Genomic DNA, 15369 nt, shown 5'->3' on the forward strand with positions numbered 1-15369 from the left:
TTATTTGATGCTGGCACAAATCCTAACAATAACCTTTCAGCTCCCCTGAACCAAAGTCCAGAACAAACATAAGTTCTATCACCCACAGTTTCCGCGGGACACCTAAGAAAAGAAATTGATCCAATTTTACGATATATTGAATTATGTAGGCCGTGTAATGGCGATGACCATCATTGTTTCTAGTACATATCATTTTTGGAATGTATGTGTACCAGCTAAAATTAAAAAATGCTTTCTAGCAGTTACCAAATCTTTCGAATACTTATCCAAAGTTGAAATTTCAGATTTTCTACATTAACTTTTGGTCTTCTATGATTTTTCCCCAAATATTTTTCTATGAAAGACTTTTTGAAAATATAAGATTAAAAACCGAATAATTGCCGTATAAGAAAATTTTTTTATATGCAATTTTGTACACCTATATAGCATATTTTCGTCACTAAAATTGATATCAGATATTTTGGTTTTGCATGCAGGTTCGTCAGTACTTCGCCGGTACTTTACCTCGTGAAGATGTTTTTTTATATTATACATATATAGCCGAAAAATTAAAAATTTTCTGTGTGCGTTCACTCTAAATGAAAGTGTTCAAGCATTCAACACGATAAAAATTCCAAAGATAGAAAGTCAAGAGATCGGACCAATGGGAATAAGCAATCAACAGCATGGCTTAAAAACGATCTCCTGCAGTCTAAACAAATACTTATGTGGTGCACTTGAAGCACTTAAGAAAGGGTCACATAGCATGTCAGCGTGCAGTTGATAAGGAGTTTTAAATAGATTTAAGATTTTCATGTATCTTTCTTGTAAGAGAAGTGTATGAAATAAGTATAAGTAAGTATGAAAAAATTACTTTGGCTTGGGAGAGATTTACGTAAATGTAAAACACTTTTGATACACTTGAAATTGGAAATAGGGAGGATTGGTGTTACTAGAAAAAATATACACAGATTCTGCTTGAAAATACGCATCGATTCTTACCTTAACCATCCCGATCCGATCTATTTCTTTCAAGTTATTCAGGAAAAACGGAAATTTTTTAAAACGGAAAATTTTTAAAAATTTTCCCAAATGAAGGTGGTTCTAAAATTTTTCTCCGCGTTTGCCCTTTTTATTTCTTTTACAATTTTGAAAAAATTTGAGTCTATTTTTTACTAAAATACTATACAAGCAACGTTTGTTCTATAACACAGCCACACAAAAAAAAAAAATTTTCCGGGTCTGGAGGTCAGACCATGTTTACTATATGTTTTCGGGGTCGCTGAATCCGAATCCGAGGTCCAAAAAACCCCAGCACGTCAGGGTTCTGACATAACCTCAAAAAACCTCATACAAAATTATATTCGAGTCCGTGGGTCAGACCATGTTTATTATATGTTTTCAGGGTCGCTGAATCCGAATCCGAGGTCTAAAAAACTCCAGAATGTCAGAGTTACGACATAACCTCAAAAACATGATAAAATTTGTATTTTCCGAGTTCTGGGCTCAGATCATGCTTACCATATGTTTTTGGAGTCACTGAATCCGAATCCGTCGTTCAAAAAACGGGATATTTTAAAGGTTACGTTAAAAACCTGACATGCTGGAGTTTTTTAGACTACGGATTCGGATTCAGCGACCCCAAAACATATGGGGGATTGATCGGAAATGCCATTACTTTGGTTTTTAAGTTAGAGGTTTGGGACTTCCCATAGTAAGGCATACCTTTGGTGTTTTTAAAGTAAGAAAGATGGGGACTTGGTACAGATTCCATTTTAGGCAAAATAATCTGATTTGCGAAATTTAATAAAGATTGGCCGACTATATCCTATAGCTGCCATATAACTAAACGATCGGAAATGGCACAACCTTGCTATTTTTAAAGATGCTTGGGGCTGTTTTCATCATTTTTTGTAGAAAACTGATTTGAAACTTTCATAATGATCAACATGTGTGGAATGTGCGGTCCGATATATATATAATAATATGTATATAATAATAATACAATAATAATATAATATAATAATAGAAAGTTAGCTTTCTTTTCTTGATTAAAATTAATTAGGGTTTCCTTAAAAAATAAAAAAAACTCTTAAACTTAAAAAACGTGTAACTTTTAAACCAATGCACCTAACTTCACATGCTATAATTCGATAGAAAGGTTTTTTAAATATCTTATTCACTTTCTTTAAGATTAAATTTCTGAATCGTAAGAAAAAAAAAATTCACTGAAAAGAAATTTTAGAAAATATTTTTTTCAAAATTATCTCTAACGATTCTATTCATATTGCATGTGGAAAAACCTTTTGAGATAACGCAACTTTCGATACATCGTTCATATGTGGGAAAAGTCGCTTACTCAAGATATATATATACTCAAGGTAAAATCAAAAGAGTTTGGTAACATAGAATTTCTGCGCACTAAAATCATATTGTCCGGTTTTGTCTTATTGAGACCAGCTGGTAACTCTGGGTGTCTTTGATATCAGAGAACTAATGTGGTTTAATGTTGATAATTCACTGTCTTTATTATAATTTTGGAATTTTATTGGTCTGATCTAATGGCATTTGAAGATATAAATATTGTCTTACATAAATTGTATTACACTTTTAACATATTTTTCGACTACAAGGAACTACAAGGAATAAAAGGATCCTATTAAATTTAAAAAACATCAAGAATAGACTCTTATATAAATATAAAATAACTCTCTTAATAATTGTTATATAAGATACTTAGTAGCTGGGTCGAGCATGAAAGCAAAACTTGAACAAACAAATACAGGAGTCAATTAACCGCTGCCGGATTCAGTTTACTCAGGATCCAAAGCAGTTTTATACCTTTAACACTAAACTTCAATACATGTAGCTTAAACATTTATCAACTCCTCTTACGTTTGAAAACTTATCTGCGAAAACTGATCAGGCAATAACCAATCTTTTTGCAAAGTTTACAGACAACGTATTTACCTACCAACATTCCGGCTTAGCCTTATAATATCCAATCAAAATAAAAGTTTTTATCGGATCTTTTTAAAGTGAAAACCGTGTATTTCTCGCGTGAGAAAGGAATCTTACTTTATTCCTCTGGTTAAAAAAATTTTCAACAATTTCAAAGCTTTTTAACTAAAAAAATGCCAGCATGGCTTCATGAAGCGCCGCTCTTTTGGAATTTCCAAGCAATCCCAATCTTTGGCCCTTACTTTTTCACTGTTTATTAATGACTTGCCCCTTTTCAAAACTAGCTCACTGGTACTTATAAACGCAGATGACGGTAAAGTTAAGGTAATGCTCAATATAGACTTCAATCTGATTTAAAGAACTTTCTAAAATTATGTTTTGATAATTACCTAAAGATTAATGGATCCTAATGTTCACTCATGTTATTTTTTCGATCTACCCCAACCAGGCTATGTCCTATAAGATTTGAAACTTAAATTTTCTGACCATTTCAAACATGCTTACTAAAGCAGAGAGTATGCCAATTCCATAATTATTTTCACTCTCCGATCGCTTCGAGTGCCGAAATTAGACTAAACTTAGATACATATAAGAATAGAGAGAGGCGGTAATAGAGAGAAGAGCTGGCTTAGCATCTTGCTGGCCGGTTCCCATACATGGTTTTATAAAAAGATGGCTTACAATTTAAAATATTTAATAACCACTACTTAACCAAAACTTTATATAAATCTTTGGTCCTTCCGATACTTAAAAATGAAGTAAAAAACAACTTTTAACAAGAAAGAAAAGCTAACTTCGGGCGGAGCCTAAGTTGATATACCCTTCCAGTTAGGTAGCAGCTTATATTATTATATATATTTCGGATGGTATATATATAATATAGTTGATGGTATAGTTAGCCGATCCTTATGAGAATTTCATCATCAAATCAATTTTCTAATAAAAAAAAAATGGAGGAAACAGCCCCAAGCATCTTTAAAATTAGTAAGGTTGCGCCATTTCCGATCGTTCAGTTACATAGCAGCTATGAGATAATATCGCCCGATCCTTATGAAGTTGGATTGGCAGATCGATATGTCAGATCGGATCAAGTTGCTCAAAATGGAGTCGATATCTATCTATCTAGCTACAAAAACAACAATGTTATGCCAATTCCGATCATTCCGAGCGAAATAATAGTACAAAAATTAAACGATGGACAGCTTTCATCGAAGAACACGGTGTCAAAGTGTTTTTTAAGCCTGGAAAGGAAAATTTTGTCGCTGACGCCTTGTCCCGACAACATATTAACGCTATGCAAAACAAACCCCAATCTGACGCAGCCACTATCCACAGTGAACTTTCATTGACCTAAACGGTCCAATCTACCCTTGACCCTTAAACTGCTATAGGAATCAAATAATTCTGGAGGAAGCAAGGCTGTCTTTACGGCGACAGTTTATAGTTTTCGGAACCAAAAACCGACACATAATCCACTTCCATAACAAAGACTCGCTGTTCGAACTGAGAAAGCTGTTAACGTGGATCTTGTTAATGCTATTTACTGCGAATTCCCAGCAACCAAGTTTTGGCACTGCAGGAAATTCGTGAGTGATATTACAAACGCAAATGAGCAGAAAAAAATAATCACATGCGAACACAACCGCGCCCACAGGGCTGCCCAGGAAAATATAAAACAGGTCCTTCAGGATTACTATTATCCGAATATGGCCAAACTCGCTAATGAAGTAGTCATAAACTGCAAAACATGCACCACGACTAAGTACAACAGACACCCAAAGCAGCAGGAGTTGGGTGTCACAACTATCCCTTCATACGCGGGCGAAAGACTTCATATAGATATCTACTCTACGGATAAGAAACTATTCTTAACCTGCGTAGATAAATTTTCAAAATTCGCTGTGGTACAGCCATTTCTTTCAAGGGCCATAGTTGACGTAGGCAGTCCCATATTGCAACTTATACATTTTTTTTTCCAAACACTAAAGTGATATACTGCGATAATGAGGCGTCCTTTAACTCAGAGACCATAACCTCATTAGTGAAAATTCAGTATACCATTGACATTGCTAATGCGACTCCTTTACACAGCAGCTCCAACGGGAAAGGGGAGCGATTTCACAGTACCCTAACGGAGATAGATAGGTGCATTAAAATCGACAAAAAGATTGTAGACACCGTGGAGCTCATTATGAGAGCCATGGTAGAGTATCATAAAACATTACACTCAATAACAAAGCTGCAATCCAAACATGCCTTGCACTCAGCCAACGACGAGCAGATTTAGCGATAAAAGAATAATTCGAAAAGGCACAACAGGCTAATCTAGATAGGTGCAAACCTACTAGACAAAACCGAATTTTTGAGGTAGGAGAAAAGGTATACCTAAAAAATAACAAAAGGTTAGGAAACAAACTGACCGCCCTGTACACAGTAGAGCGTGTACAAGCAGACATGGGAACGTCTTTCCTTATTAGAGGGAGGGTGGTCCAGAACGACAACCTTTTTTTTTTTTAGTTTTTTCACATTATTCTCACACACACTTTACCATAGTTAGAGCCAGAGTCGCATATGCGAAAATTGCTAGACGTCGACACCGACCATTTAAGAAGCTTTTTGTCCGTATCAAAGGAACACCATAGGATCGCCAGGAGCCTAGACTTTCTAAGCACTGCACCTAAAGTAGTAGCGGGCAACCCGGATGCCACTGACTTTGAAATGTTAAAAATATCCGACTTACGTTTAATAGAATCTAATAATAGACAGGTGATCATTAATACGCAAAAGCAAGACAAAATTAATGAATTAACAGAGGCTGTTAAGAGGAGCCCCTTAAATAATGGTGTTACTCCAATGAGTTCCGTTTAAAAACTGTTTTTATTTCTTACAATTCTCTTACAAGAAACATACATGAAAATCTTAAATATATTTAAAACTACTTATCAACGGACTGCACGCTGACATGCTATGTGACCCTTTCTTAAGTGCTTCAAGTGCACCACATAAATATTTGGTTAGACTGCAGGAGATCGTCTTTCAAACCATGCTGTTAATCACTTATTCCCATGGGTCCGATCTCCTACATTCTATGTGGAAATTCTTATCGTGTTCAATGCTTGATCAGAGGCGGTTAACAAAATTATCAAGGCAAAGCAAAATAATGTGGTTGAAACTTGTACGGGATCCTTTTGGCTAGAAATAGAATATTAATAATCGCATTTAGCATTTAATGCTTACAGTCACTTTAGCTAAAGCCAACATTATAAATCCAACTATTTTTAATTACATTGATTTGAAGTCTGTATTGATTCTCCCATCATATTCTGACATATTTAGGAACAACGCTAAGCGTACCAGGCCAGCGCAACAACCGGAGAAATTACTAAACTACAACTAAATCTCCTCCACGGCACCCAGCAGATCAGACGGCTACATCGATGTCGACGTCTTCACCCCCTTCCCATCGGACTGCGGCGTGGGATCATACTTTTATTATAATTTATGTTCTTTAGCTTTCATAGCTGCCATACTTGATGGGTCGCATATGATAGCAGTCCCAGAACTAGTTTTCTACAGCGTGCGGCTCCCGTCAGAAAGACCACCAGCAGGATCTTTTACCAAAACACAATCAACACATACCCGAGGCCAATCATCCAGGAAAATATTAGTCAGGACTTCAATAGTTTTTCACTACGACACAGGAACCTACCGTTACTTCCGCGAGTCCAAGTTCGACGATACTGGTCGCAGATCGCTCTACTACGAAGTCTACCTCTCTAACTAACAATATACATTCTTCATTTCGGTTTCCATAGTGGGCAAAAAGATTGTGGAAGATAATTGCTTCTCCAAGTTACATTATTTACTAGAATGCAATCTCTATGAGAGTATTACTGATTACTGGGTATAATAACTAACTGAATTATAGGATTTTTTACGGAAAAATGCAATTATATTCACTGACAGTCCCATATATGTTAAGTTGTCTTGTGACCTAAAATGATATAACTTCGACCTACATTTCTACAAAACTCATTTATTATTTAACTAGTCACGTAACTCTCTTTTTATTTAAGGCCATGACAAGTCTAGGTGTATAAAACAACGAAAATCGAAAAACTCATATCATTGTTGTAAATATGGCAGTACAAGTATCTTTACTTTTCGCTTTTCTATTACTTACCAAAAGCATACTGAGTGACGAAAAAATTCCTTCTAAGCGACTTATTAAGTTAAATGAAGTCATTACGTCGAGGATAAATGAAACTTTGTTAGAGTATAGCCATGAGGATGTTAGCTCGTACTATAAGAATCTTGAAGCGGCTTTAAAGCTTCCAATAACTCAGCTCGATGAAAAAATCATGGCTTACAACGTCTTCGTGTCAAAAAAATATAAGGGTTCTTACCTTTATGAACAAAATGTGATTCAGCTCGGAAACGAATCTTCCTCTCGGGAGAACTATACTAAGATTGAAAAAAAACTTCTTAAACTTCTCATGAAGTTGGGAATTTATGATGACTTTGCTGTTCGTGTGTTTAAAGCAATTTTTAGTGATGAGGAACAATTAAAAAAACTAAAAATAAAACTTGACGAATTGGGTGAAGATGAAATCAATTCAGAGAATGATTCTTTATGGGATTTTATTTTTTATTTATTTTAACAGGCAGTTATAGATACTTTAATGTTGTGTTTAAATAAAACTTTGAAACTTTGACCCCCAGACTGACTGGCTTTTTATATAAAGGGGCTGAACAAAGCAAATTAAGGTTTCTTTGGATTCAACTTTAAATCATTTTATTAATGTCAGCTCACCATCAGCTGGGATTTAAAAACCAAAAACGGCCAGAATTCGAAGGAGCAGGGTATGTCAAGCCAAGTATAATCTCTAACTTTCATATTCAGATCCTGCATACTGGACCACAAGCTCTGTCAGCCATTAGCTGATCCCAATATTGACAAATCGGGAGAGGAAACCCGTAATTAAGGCGATTAATAAATGTGTAAGGTGTTTCCGGGGTGCTGGAGCCGCAGTTTTTCAGGTTTTCGATGCCATCAATTTTAACGGCCCTTTCTTTTAAAATCGCACTATGGCCCCTCATAATGCTACATAGGCGTAGTTGTTTGTTTCGCATTTGCCAAGAACCCCGCAAGATGTGAGGCGGGGGGCCGCATACAAATCGAAAACTGAGTACTTTCATTAACATTGACTTGCTAACCATGGTTAAGCCACAACATATATATGTAATTAAGAGTCTTATAAAAGATCACCTTCTACACAATAAAGACAGTCTCGACCTATAACCGAACGAGGTTCAATACTCAGTGCCCATAAAAACGGCACTTAAAAAATCCTCAACGTACTGCTCCCGTCACAAGGACCACCTCCTGCTGGTGCACCTCCTGCACACACCCAAAGCCAACCATCAGTAACAGGACCTCAGCTCTCATCCCGCACACTTTCCCTCATCCTGGTCTCAGCGACCCACGTCTATCTTCGTATCGTTAAATTAAAATTTGAAGCAATTCGGTTAAAACTGAAAGTCGATTTAGGAGTGGACTGGAAAGTATTTTTCTTGATAGTAATGCTGCCTTATCTGCCATTTTTGGAACTTATGAATAAGTGTATTTCAACATGAACATCATGTGTAAGTGTATTTCAACAACAACATCATGTTTAAATACACATATTCATAAGTTCCACAAATGACAGATTAGACAGCGAAACTATCAAGAAAAATACTTTCCAGTCCACTCCTCAATCGACATTTAGTTTAGGTCCTTAACGACGAATCTTTTTGTAGTTCTCCGTGCATTGGTGCTCACGTACAATTTTCTCGTCAATGAAATAATTAAAAGGGACATCAGCTCAAAGCGAATTTATAAGCAGCTCTGAGCCTGGCTTGATCCCTATTGGTTCCTCAAAAACACAAGTTAGCATCAAGTAACAAGTAAGCATCAAAAACAAATTGTGCCTGAGGCATATTCACTAAATTTGTTTTGGAGGTCTGTACGCACATTAAACATCGTTGCTTTCTTTGACTGCAGATCCATCCAATGGTCTTGCGAGATAAGATTAAATCGAGATCCGTAATCGATTACACTGCCCTGCATGGGTCTTGCGAATAAGATGGGAAATAGTGTTTGCGAAAGGTTTTTGTGCGGATCACGAATTAGGAGTCAAAATATTCCCATCACGTTAAGTGTGCTAAAAAATCGTGTTTGAAAAGTGAATAATTACGTTTTTGGTCATTTTTGAAAAATTTTACCTCAAAGTTCTGAAGTACTACGAAATTGACTAACTTTGGAAATTAAAGCTTGATTTGTGATCTTTAAAAGAAGAAAGGAAAGCTAACTTCGGGAGGAGCCAAAGTTGACATACCCATACCCATAGAAGCTTATATTATTATATCGGATCGTATATAGTTGGCCGATCCTTGTGAGAATTTCATCTTCGAATCAAGTTTCTAATAATAATGTTGAAAATAGCCCCAAGCATCTTTAAAAATAGTATGGTTGTGTCATTTCCAAGCTATAGGATATAGTCGGTCCTTATGAAATTTGGCATATCGAATAAGATTGCGCAAAATGAAATATGTACCAAGTCTCATCTTACTAACTTAAAAAACACCAAAGTTATGGCATTAACAGAAAGATGTGTGAAAAGTTTTAATTGGATAGCTTTAAAACTGAAAGACGGACATGCTCATATCGACGATGATGATGATCCTAATCAAGAATATATATACTTTATAGGGTCCTTCACTGCGTTGCACACTTTTGACCAAAATTTTTCGTTAATCAGATTTTTGTGTTTTATACCCTTGCAGAGGGTATTATAATTTTGGTCAAAAGTGTGCAACGCAGTGAAGGAGACATCTCCGACCCTATAAAGTATATATATTCTTGATCAGGATCACCTCCTGAGTCGATATGAGCATGTCCAACTGTCCGTCTGTCCGTCTGTCTGTCTGTCTGTTTCTACGCAAACTAGTCTCTCAGTTTTAAAGCTATCGAGTTGAAACTTTGCACACACCCTTCTTTCTGTTGCAGGCAGTACATAAGTCGGAACGGCCGGGATCGGTCGACTATATCCTATAGCTGCCATATAACTGATTGATCGGAAATGCCATAACTTTGGTGTTTTTTAAGTTAGAGGTTGGGACTTTCCACACATGTTATGTTTGACCAAAATATCTTATGTACAAAATTTCATAAGGATCGGCCGACTATATCCTATAGCTGTCATAGAACGATCTATGGTGTTTTTTAAGTTAGAAAGATGGGATTTAGTACAGATTCTATTTTGGGAAAAACAATCTGATCTGCCAATTTTCATAAGGATCGGCCGACTATATACGATCTTCTATATATCTAATAATATAAGATGCGTGGCGCCACCTAGCGGACTGCGACTGAACTGCAAGGGTATATCAACTTCGGCTCCGCCCGAAGTTAGCTTTCCTTTCTTGTTTAAGTTAGAAAGATGGGATTTGGTACAGATTCTATTTTGGGGAAAACAATCTGATCTGCCAATTTTCATAAGGATCGGCCGACTATAAGCGATCCGCTGTATATCTAATAAAATAAGATGGGTGGCGCCACCTAGCGGACTGCGACTGAACTGCAAGGGTATATCAACTTCGGCTCCGCCCGAAGTTAGCTTTCCTTTATTATTTCGATTGCTCTCATCAGATGGCCCATATCTTTGATGTTTGATACAAGCTTCCACTTTTCGCGACAAGCTACATATACTGTATCATTTTTGGAGTATATTTGACCTATATAGTTCATTGAACCATACACTTCGTAATTACAATATTATTCGTCAATATTATTTCTACCGCGCTTGAAGAATATTCATATATATACTCTCTTTCTGAGTTCTGAGTTGTTACTCTGAAGCGGTAATTCATGTCTACGGCGTTCAGCCTTACACGAATATCTCCTTTGTTACGTGTTCTCTTCGACTTGCCTGATCCGAACGTACCTTTCTACCACAGAGTTTCTAGCTAAACTTTTCTTGCTCTTACTACAGTGGACAAATCTCTTACAATAATGAGTCTAATTTGCACTGCTAAAAAATACGAGTTTGGAGGATCTATTACCTGTGACTCTTACCTATGGTGCCGGCTTTGCAATAACTGCACAAAAATTAAATATGCTGGTGGTGGACACAATGGACGGATGAGTGATCTCACAAATTGGCCTGACATGGTCTTGCATTGCTTGTATAGAAATTGAAACAGAGATGCGAACCTTAATGAATCAGACTGGACTGAAAATGGTTTTCTAGATGTCCGTAAGCAATTTTCTGCACTTAGTGAGAAATTTCTTTACACTTGACTCAATTTCTTGGACTCAAGTTATTAGGTGAATATATCAGGAAAAAAATTCCAAACCACAATCTGCTGGCGGTCAATTTATTGGGTACCCCTGCTTCTCACGCGATACATTCGGATACATGTTTAACGCCTAACACATCATCGCCTACTGATGTTCCTGTGGAAGTGATCCGTTCACCAAGTCAGTCAATGGAATTGTCAAGGAGTCTTGGTTCACCTATCGTCTTGGATCCTCCATCGTTGGAAAACCTGGAAGTTCTTGTTGTACCGTATCCTAGGCCTCTCACTGGTGTGGCGCTTGAAATAAGATCTTCTGGGCTTACGCTTACCGGTGCACAGAATTCATGAATTTTTAGCCACCTAATAAAACCTGGCTTAATTGCTCTTCTCTGATTATGACATTTTCAAAGTATACTGTGTTTCGAATGGATATGCCATCTTTTGCAGGAGGTGTCCTCGTTTCTGTTCGTAATGAATACTCAGCTAAACCAATCCCTTTACTGAACTGCACTACTACTGTTTGGAATCGAGTTCTCTGCTTTAAAAATTTCTGTTGGTCCGTCTCATATTTTTCTGACCTGTTCCTATATACCTCCATCGGTTGAGGATACTGTATATTTTCATCACCTTGAGGCTATTAAGTTTGTTTTCGGATTTGGTGACTCTGATTTTGTCCTAATTATGCATGCTGTTATCACAACGACTTTATTGATGAATTAATTGAATTGCTCTTTTCCAAATTAACCTCATCCTTAACACACTAACACATAGCAGATCTCTAGACCTTATTTTCTCCAATATATACCCATTTCCCATTTTCCCTTCCTGAGGACTTACACCATCCTACACTATTGGTTTCTGTGTTAATTGATGTCCCTAATATTCATGCTAACTATAAGGCTTAGCCTCGAACTAAATGTTTTCGAAAAACGGATTATATTGCTCTTCGCAATCATTTGGCTGGAATTGACTGGGAATATCTTTCATCTAACTCTATCGAAGCTGCGTTCTTTTTATAATGTAATTCACAACGCGTTAGACAAATTTGTTCCTGAAGTCTCATTGTCATCATCAATAAAACCGCCTTGGTTTAATAACCAAGACCATACCTTTCTGGTCTGAAGAACAGGATATCAAAAGCTTACAAAATTTTTCTTAAGTCTTTCTTAAGTTTTTGTTTCATCCGACAACATTTCTTTACATTCGCAAACTGTTTATCTCTCTTAATAATCAACTTTATAAGCGTTACATCGCGACATTCCAATTCTCTTTTAACCATGGATATCTTATTTTGTGCTGCTCCTGATAATGTCCCGAGCTGTATTCTATGGTACTGCTCCGATATCCTATGCTATCCTCTTACTACCCTATTCAATTTATCTTTGGACCTTTAATGCCTTCCCAAGATATGGAATGAATCTATTATTATTTCGCTTCATAAGAATGGTTCTAAAATATTTATAGAAAACTACCGCGGAATTACTAAACTTTCTGTGATTCCCAAGCTGCTCGAGAAACTGGTAACATCGCAACTGCAACATCTTTGCAAAAGCATAGTTTCAAGTTTGCAAGCATCGTTCGACAACCAATCTGCTTGCATTCTCTTCCATCGTCCACAAGGGTTATCTAAAACGAATGCAAACCGACGTTGTTTACACTGATTTTAGCAAAGCGTACAATACTGTAAATCATCGTCTCCTTCTCCGGAAACTGTATGTTATGGATTTTCCTTCAAATACCATACAGTGGATGACTTCATTACCTATCGAATCGTACGCAGCGAGTTTTGTTCGAGAACATCACATCGCAAGTTATAAACGTAACATCTGGTGTTCCGCAAGGCAGTCACTTAGGAGCCTCTTCTATTTATCCTTCAATGACTTACCTAGTGTCGTAAGCTATGCTATTATACTTATGTATGCTAATGATGTTAAGCTCTGTTTTTCTTTCTCTGACCACTTCCTTCATATACATCTGCAATTTGACCTTGACGAAGTGTTCTTGTGGTGCTCTAATAATCTCCTTTCACTTAAATGGTAAAAGTGCACGGTTGTGACGTTTAATTGTAGCATACCTCATGTCATCTCGTACTCATATGGAAATTACGTTTTAGATCGGGTTTCCCTAATGGAGTTCTTTTCGACAAGAAGCTGTCGTTTAATGAACATATTTCTATAACAGTTAATAAAGCCAGAGGATTACTAGCTTTTATCAAGCGCTGGTCACCACTAAAAAACTGTATGTTTCTCTGGTTCGACCGATCCCTGAATACTGTTCTTGCATTTGGAGTCGGCAGTACATGGTTCTATTCTATAAAGAAGTATCTATACAAAAATCTATCTATCTATACTGTCGGATTCAGTTCACTCAGGATCCAAAGCAGTTTTATAGCTTTGTAAACACGATGCGTATACATGTATCTTTTCCTTCCCTACTTACGTATAAAAATTTATCAGCGACTTCAGATGAGGCCATTGCCGAATTATTCGCATACTGTGCTAGGGCTCTGTGGAAACCTCTTCAAAAACTTTTCAACTTATCTTTGGAATCTTCGATTTTCCCCTTTAAATGGAAGGAATCTTTATTAATTCCTCTGCACAAAAGGGGAAAAAATCCGATGCTGCCAACTACAGAGGCATCTCAAAATTGTCAGCGATTCCAAAGTTATTCGAAAAATTAATAACTCCTCATTTGCAACACCTATGTCATCAATAATTTCTCCATGTCAGCATGGTTTCATTAAGCGTCGCTCAACCACCACTAATTTATTGGAGTTGACATCCTTTGTTTTAGATGGCTTCCAAAAGGGACTTCAAACTGATGTTATTTACACAGACTAGTAAGTTGAGTAAACTAAATCTTTTGGAATTCTCAACCGACGTGGATCTCCAGCTATTTAAATGGAAGAACACAGAGAGTCTTATTTAAAAATCAATACTCCCGCTTAGTCCGTGCCACATGTGGAGTCCCTCAAGGAAGCCATCTTGGTCCAAGCTTTGTCTGCAATATAAGTTCCCGTCTGCCTAAAACAGACTCCAGTCCGATCTCGACAATTTTCAAAAATGGTGTTTAGCTAATGACTTAATACTTAATGGATCAAAATGCAAACTTATGTCTTCTTACCATACTAGTCCCCACCAGGCTTCGTACTATCTCTCTGGGATTGCCTTAGAAAAATTAACTCAGGTTTATGATCTTGGTGTCCTTTTAGACATAAAACTTAAATTTTCCGACCACATTTCTTCAATGGTTAATAAGGCTAAAGGTGTTCTCGGTTTTATTAAAAGATGGGCTAAAGAATTTAACGACCCTATTACTACCCCTACGACCCTTATAAATAAGCATTTATATCCTTGGTCCGTGCGATACTGGAGTACGGTTCATGAGTCTGGTGTCCCCAATACGGTGTTCATCAAGACTGCATAGAATCCGTACAAAAGAAATTATTATTTGCTCTTAGAGGACTTGTGGAAGAAAAATTTTATATTATTGTTATTTCGAACAATTATCTCAAGTAATCCTGCTGAGGCCTCATTACCGCTCGTGTGTACATCTTGCACACGAAGTCTACTTTTGGTCGCTGCAAAGCGGTGGCTACTATTGTGGAGTAATCCAATAGCGATAATTAAGACAAAAAGAGTGTTGGTTTTACGGATGGCGTAAGCGGGAGGTCGTTAACAAATTATTCTGAACACTTTTGGTTCTAAACTGAAAACTATTGATATAATGGAAGAGTCATCTGCTCGCCCTCAGCATAGCAACAGGTGCGATAAATTTGATAAGATGAGACAAATAGCTGACGCAGACCCTAGAGAAATAAGATCCCAAATCCGCGACCGGTGCTCAGATCTATCTGCCTACCTTACAGGTATACCTGAACAAACAGCGACCACCAGCTCAATGGGGACAATTAGCAGTAACACTACTACCAGTGTAACCTGCACCATTTCAAACGCCAATACAAGTTTGGGCAATACTTCTACGTACACCGTGGCTGCAACTACAGCCAGGTGCATTTGTTCAACTACGTCTCCGCTGGCAAAAGCATTACCTTCGCTGGTGAATAAAACAAGCAATTCAAACTGT

The 15369-nt window shown here is 37.0% G+C and overlaps 2 protein-coding genes across 7 annotated transcripts in view; one reads left to right on the plus strand and one right to left on the minus strand.

Annotated features, from left to right (window-relative positions):
- The window catches only part of LOC116655386, a 70269-nt gene that overhangs the window by 6549 nt on the left and 48351 nt on the right, over window positions 1–15369 (minus strand). The window lies entirely within an intron of this gene.
- Window positions 804–7663, plus strand: LOC6502487. The gene is made up of 2 exons (XM_001966856.3): window positions 804–834; window positions 6277–7663. Exon 2 carries the CDS (start codon window positions 7080–7082, stop codon window positions 7599–7601), a length of 522 nt encoding a protein of 173 aa, XP_001966892.1. The 5' UTR covers window positions 804–834; window positions 6277–7079; the 3' UTR covers window positions 7602–7663.

Source organism: Drosophila ananassae, chromosome 3R (assembly GCF_017639315.1).
Source record: "Drosophila ananassae strain 14024-0371.13 chromosome 3R, ASM1763931v2, whole genome shotgun sequence".
NCBI lineage: Eukaryota > Metazoa > Arthropoda > Insecta > Diptera > Drosophilidae > Drosophila > Drosophila ananassae.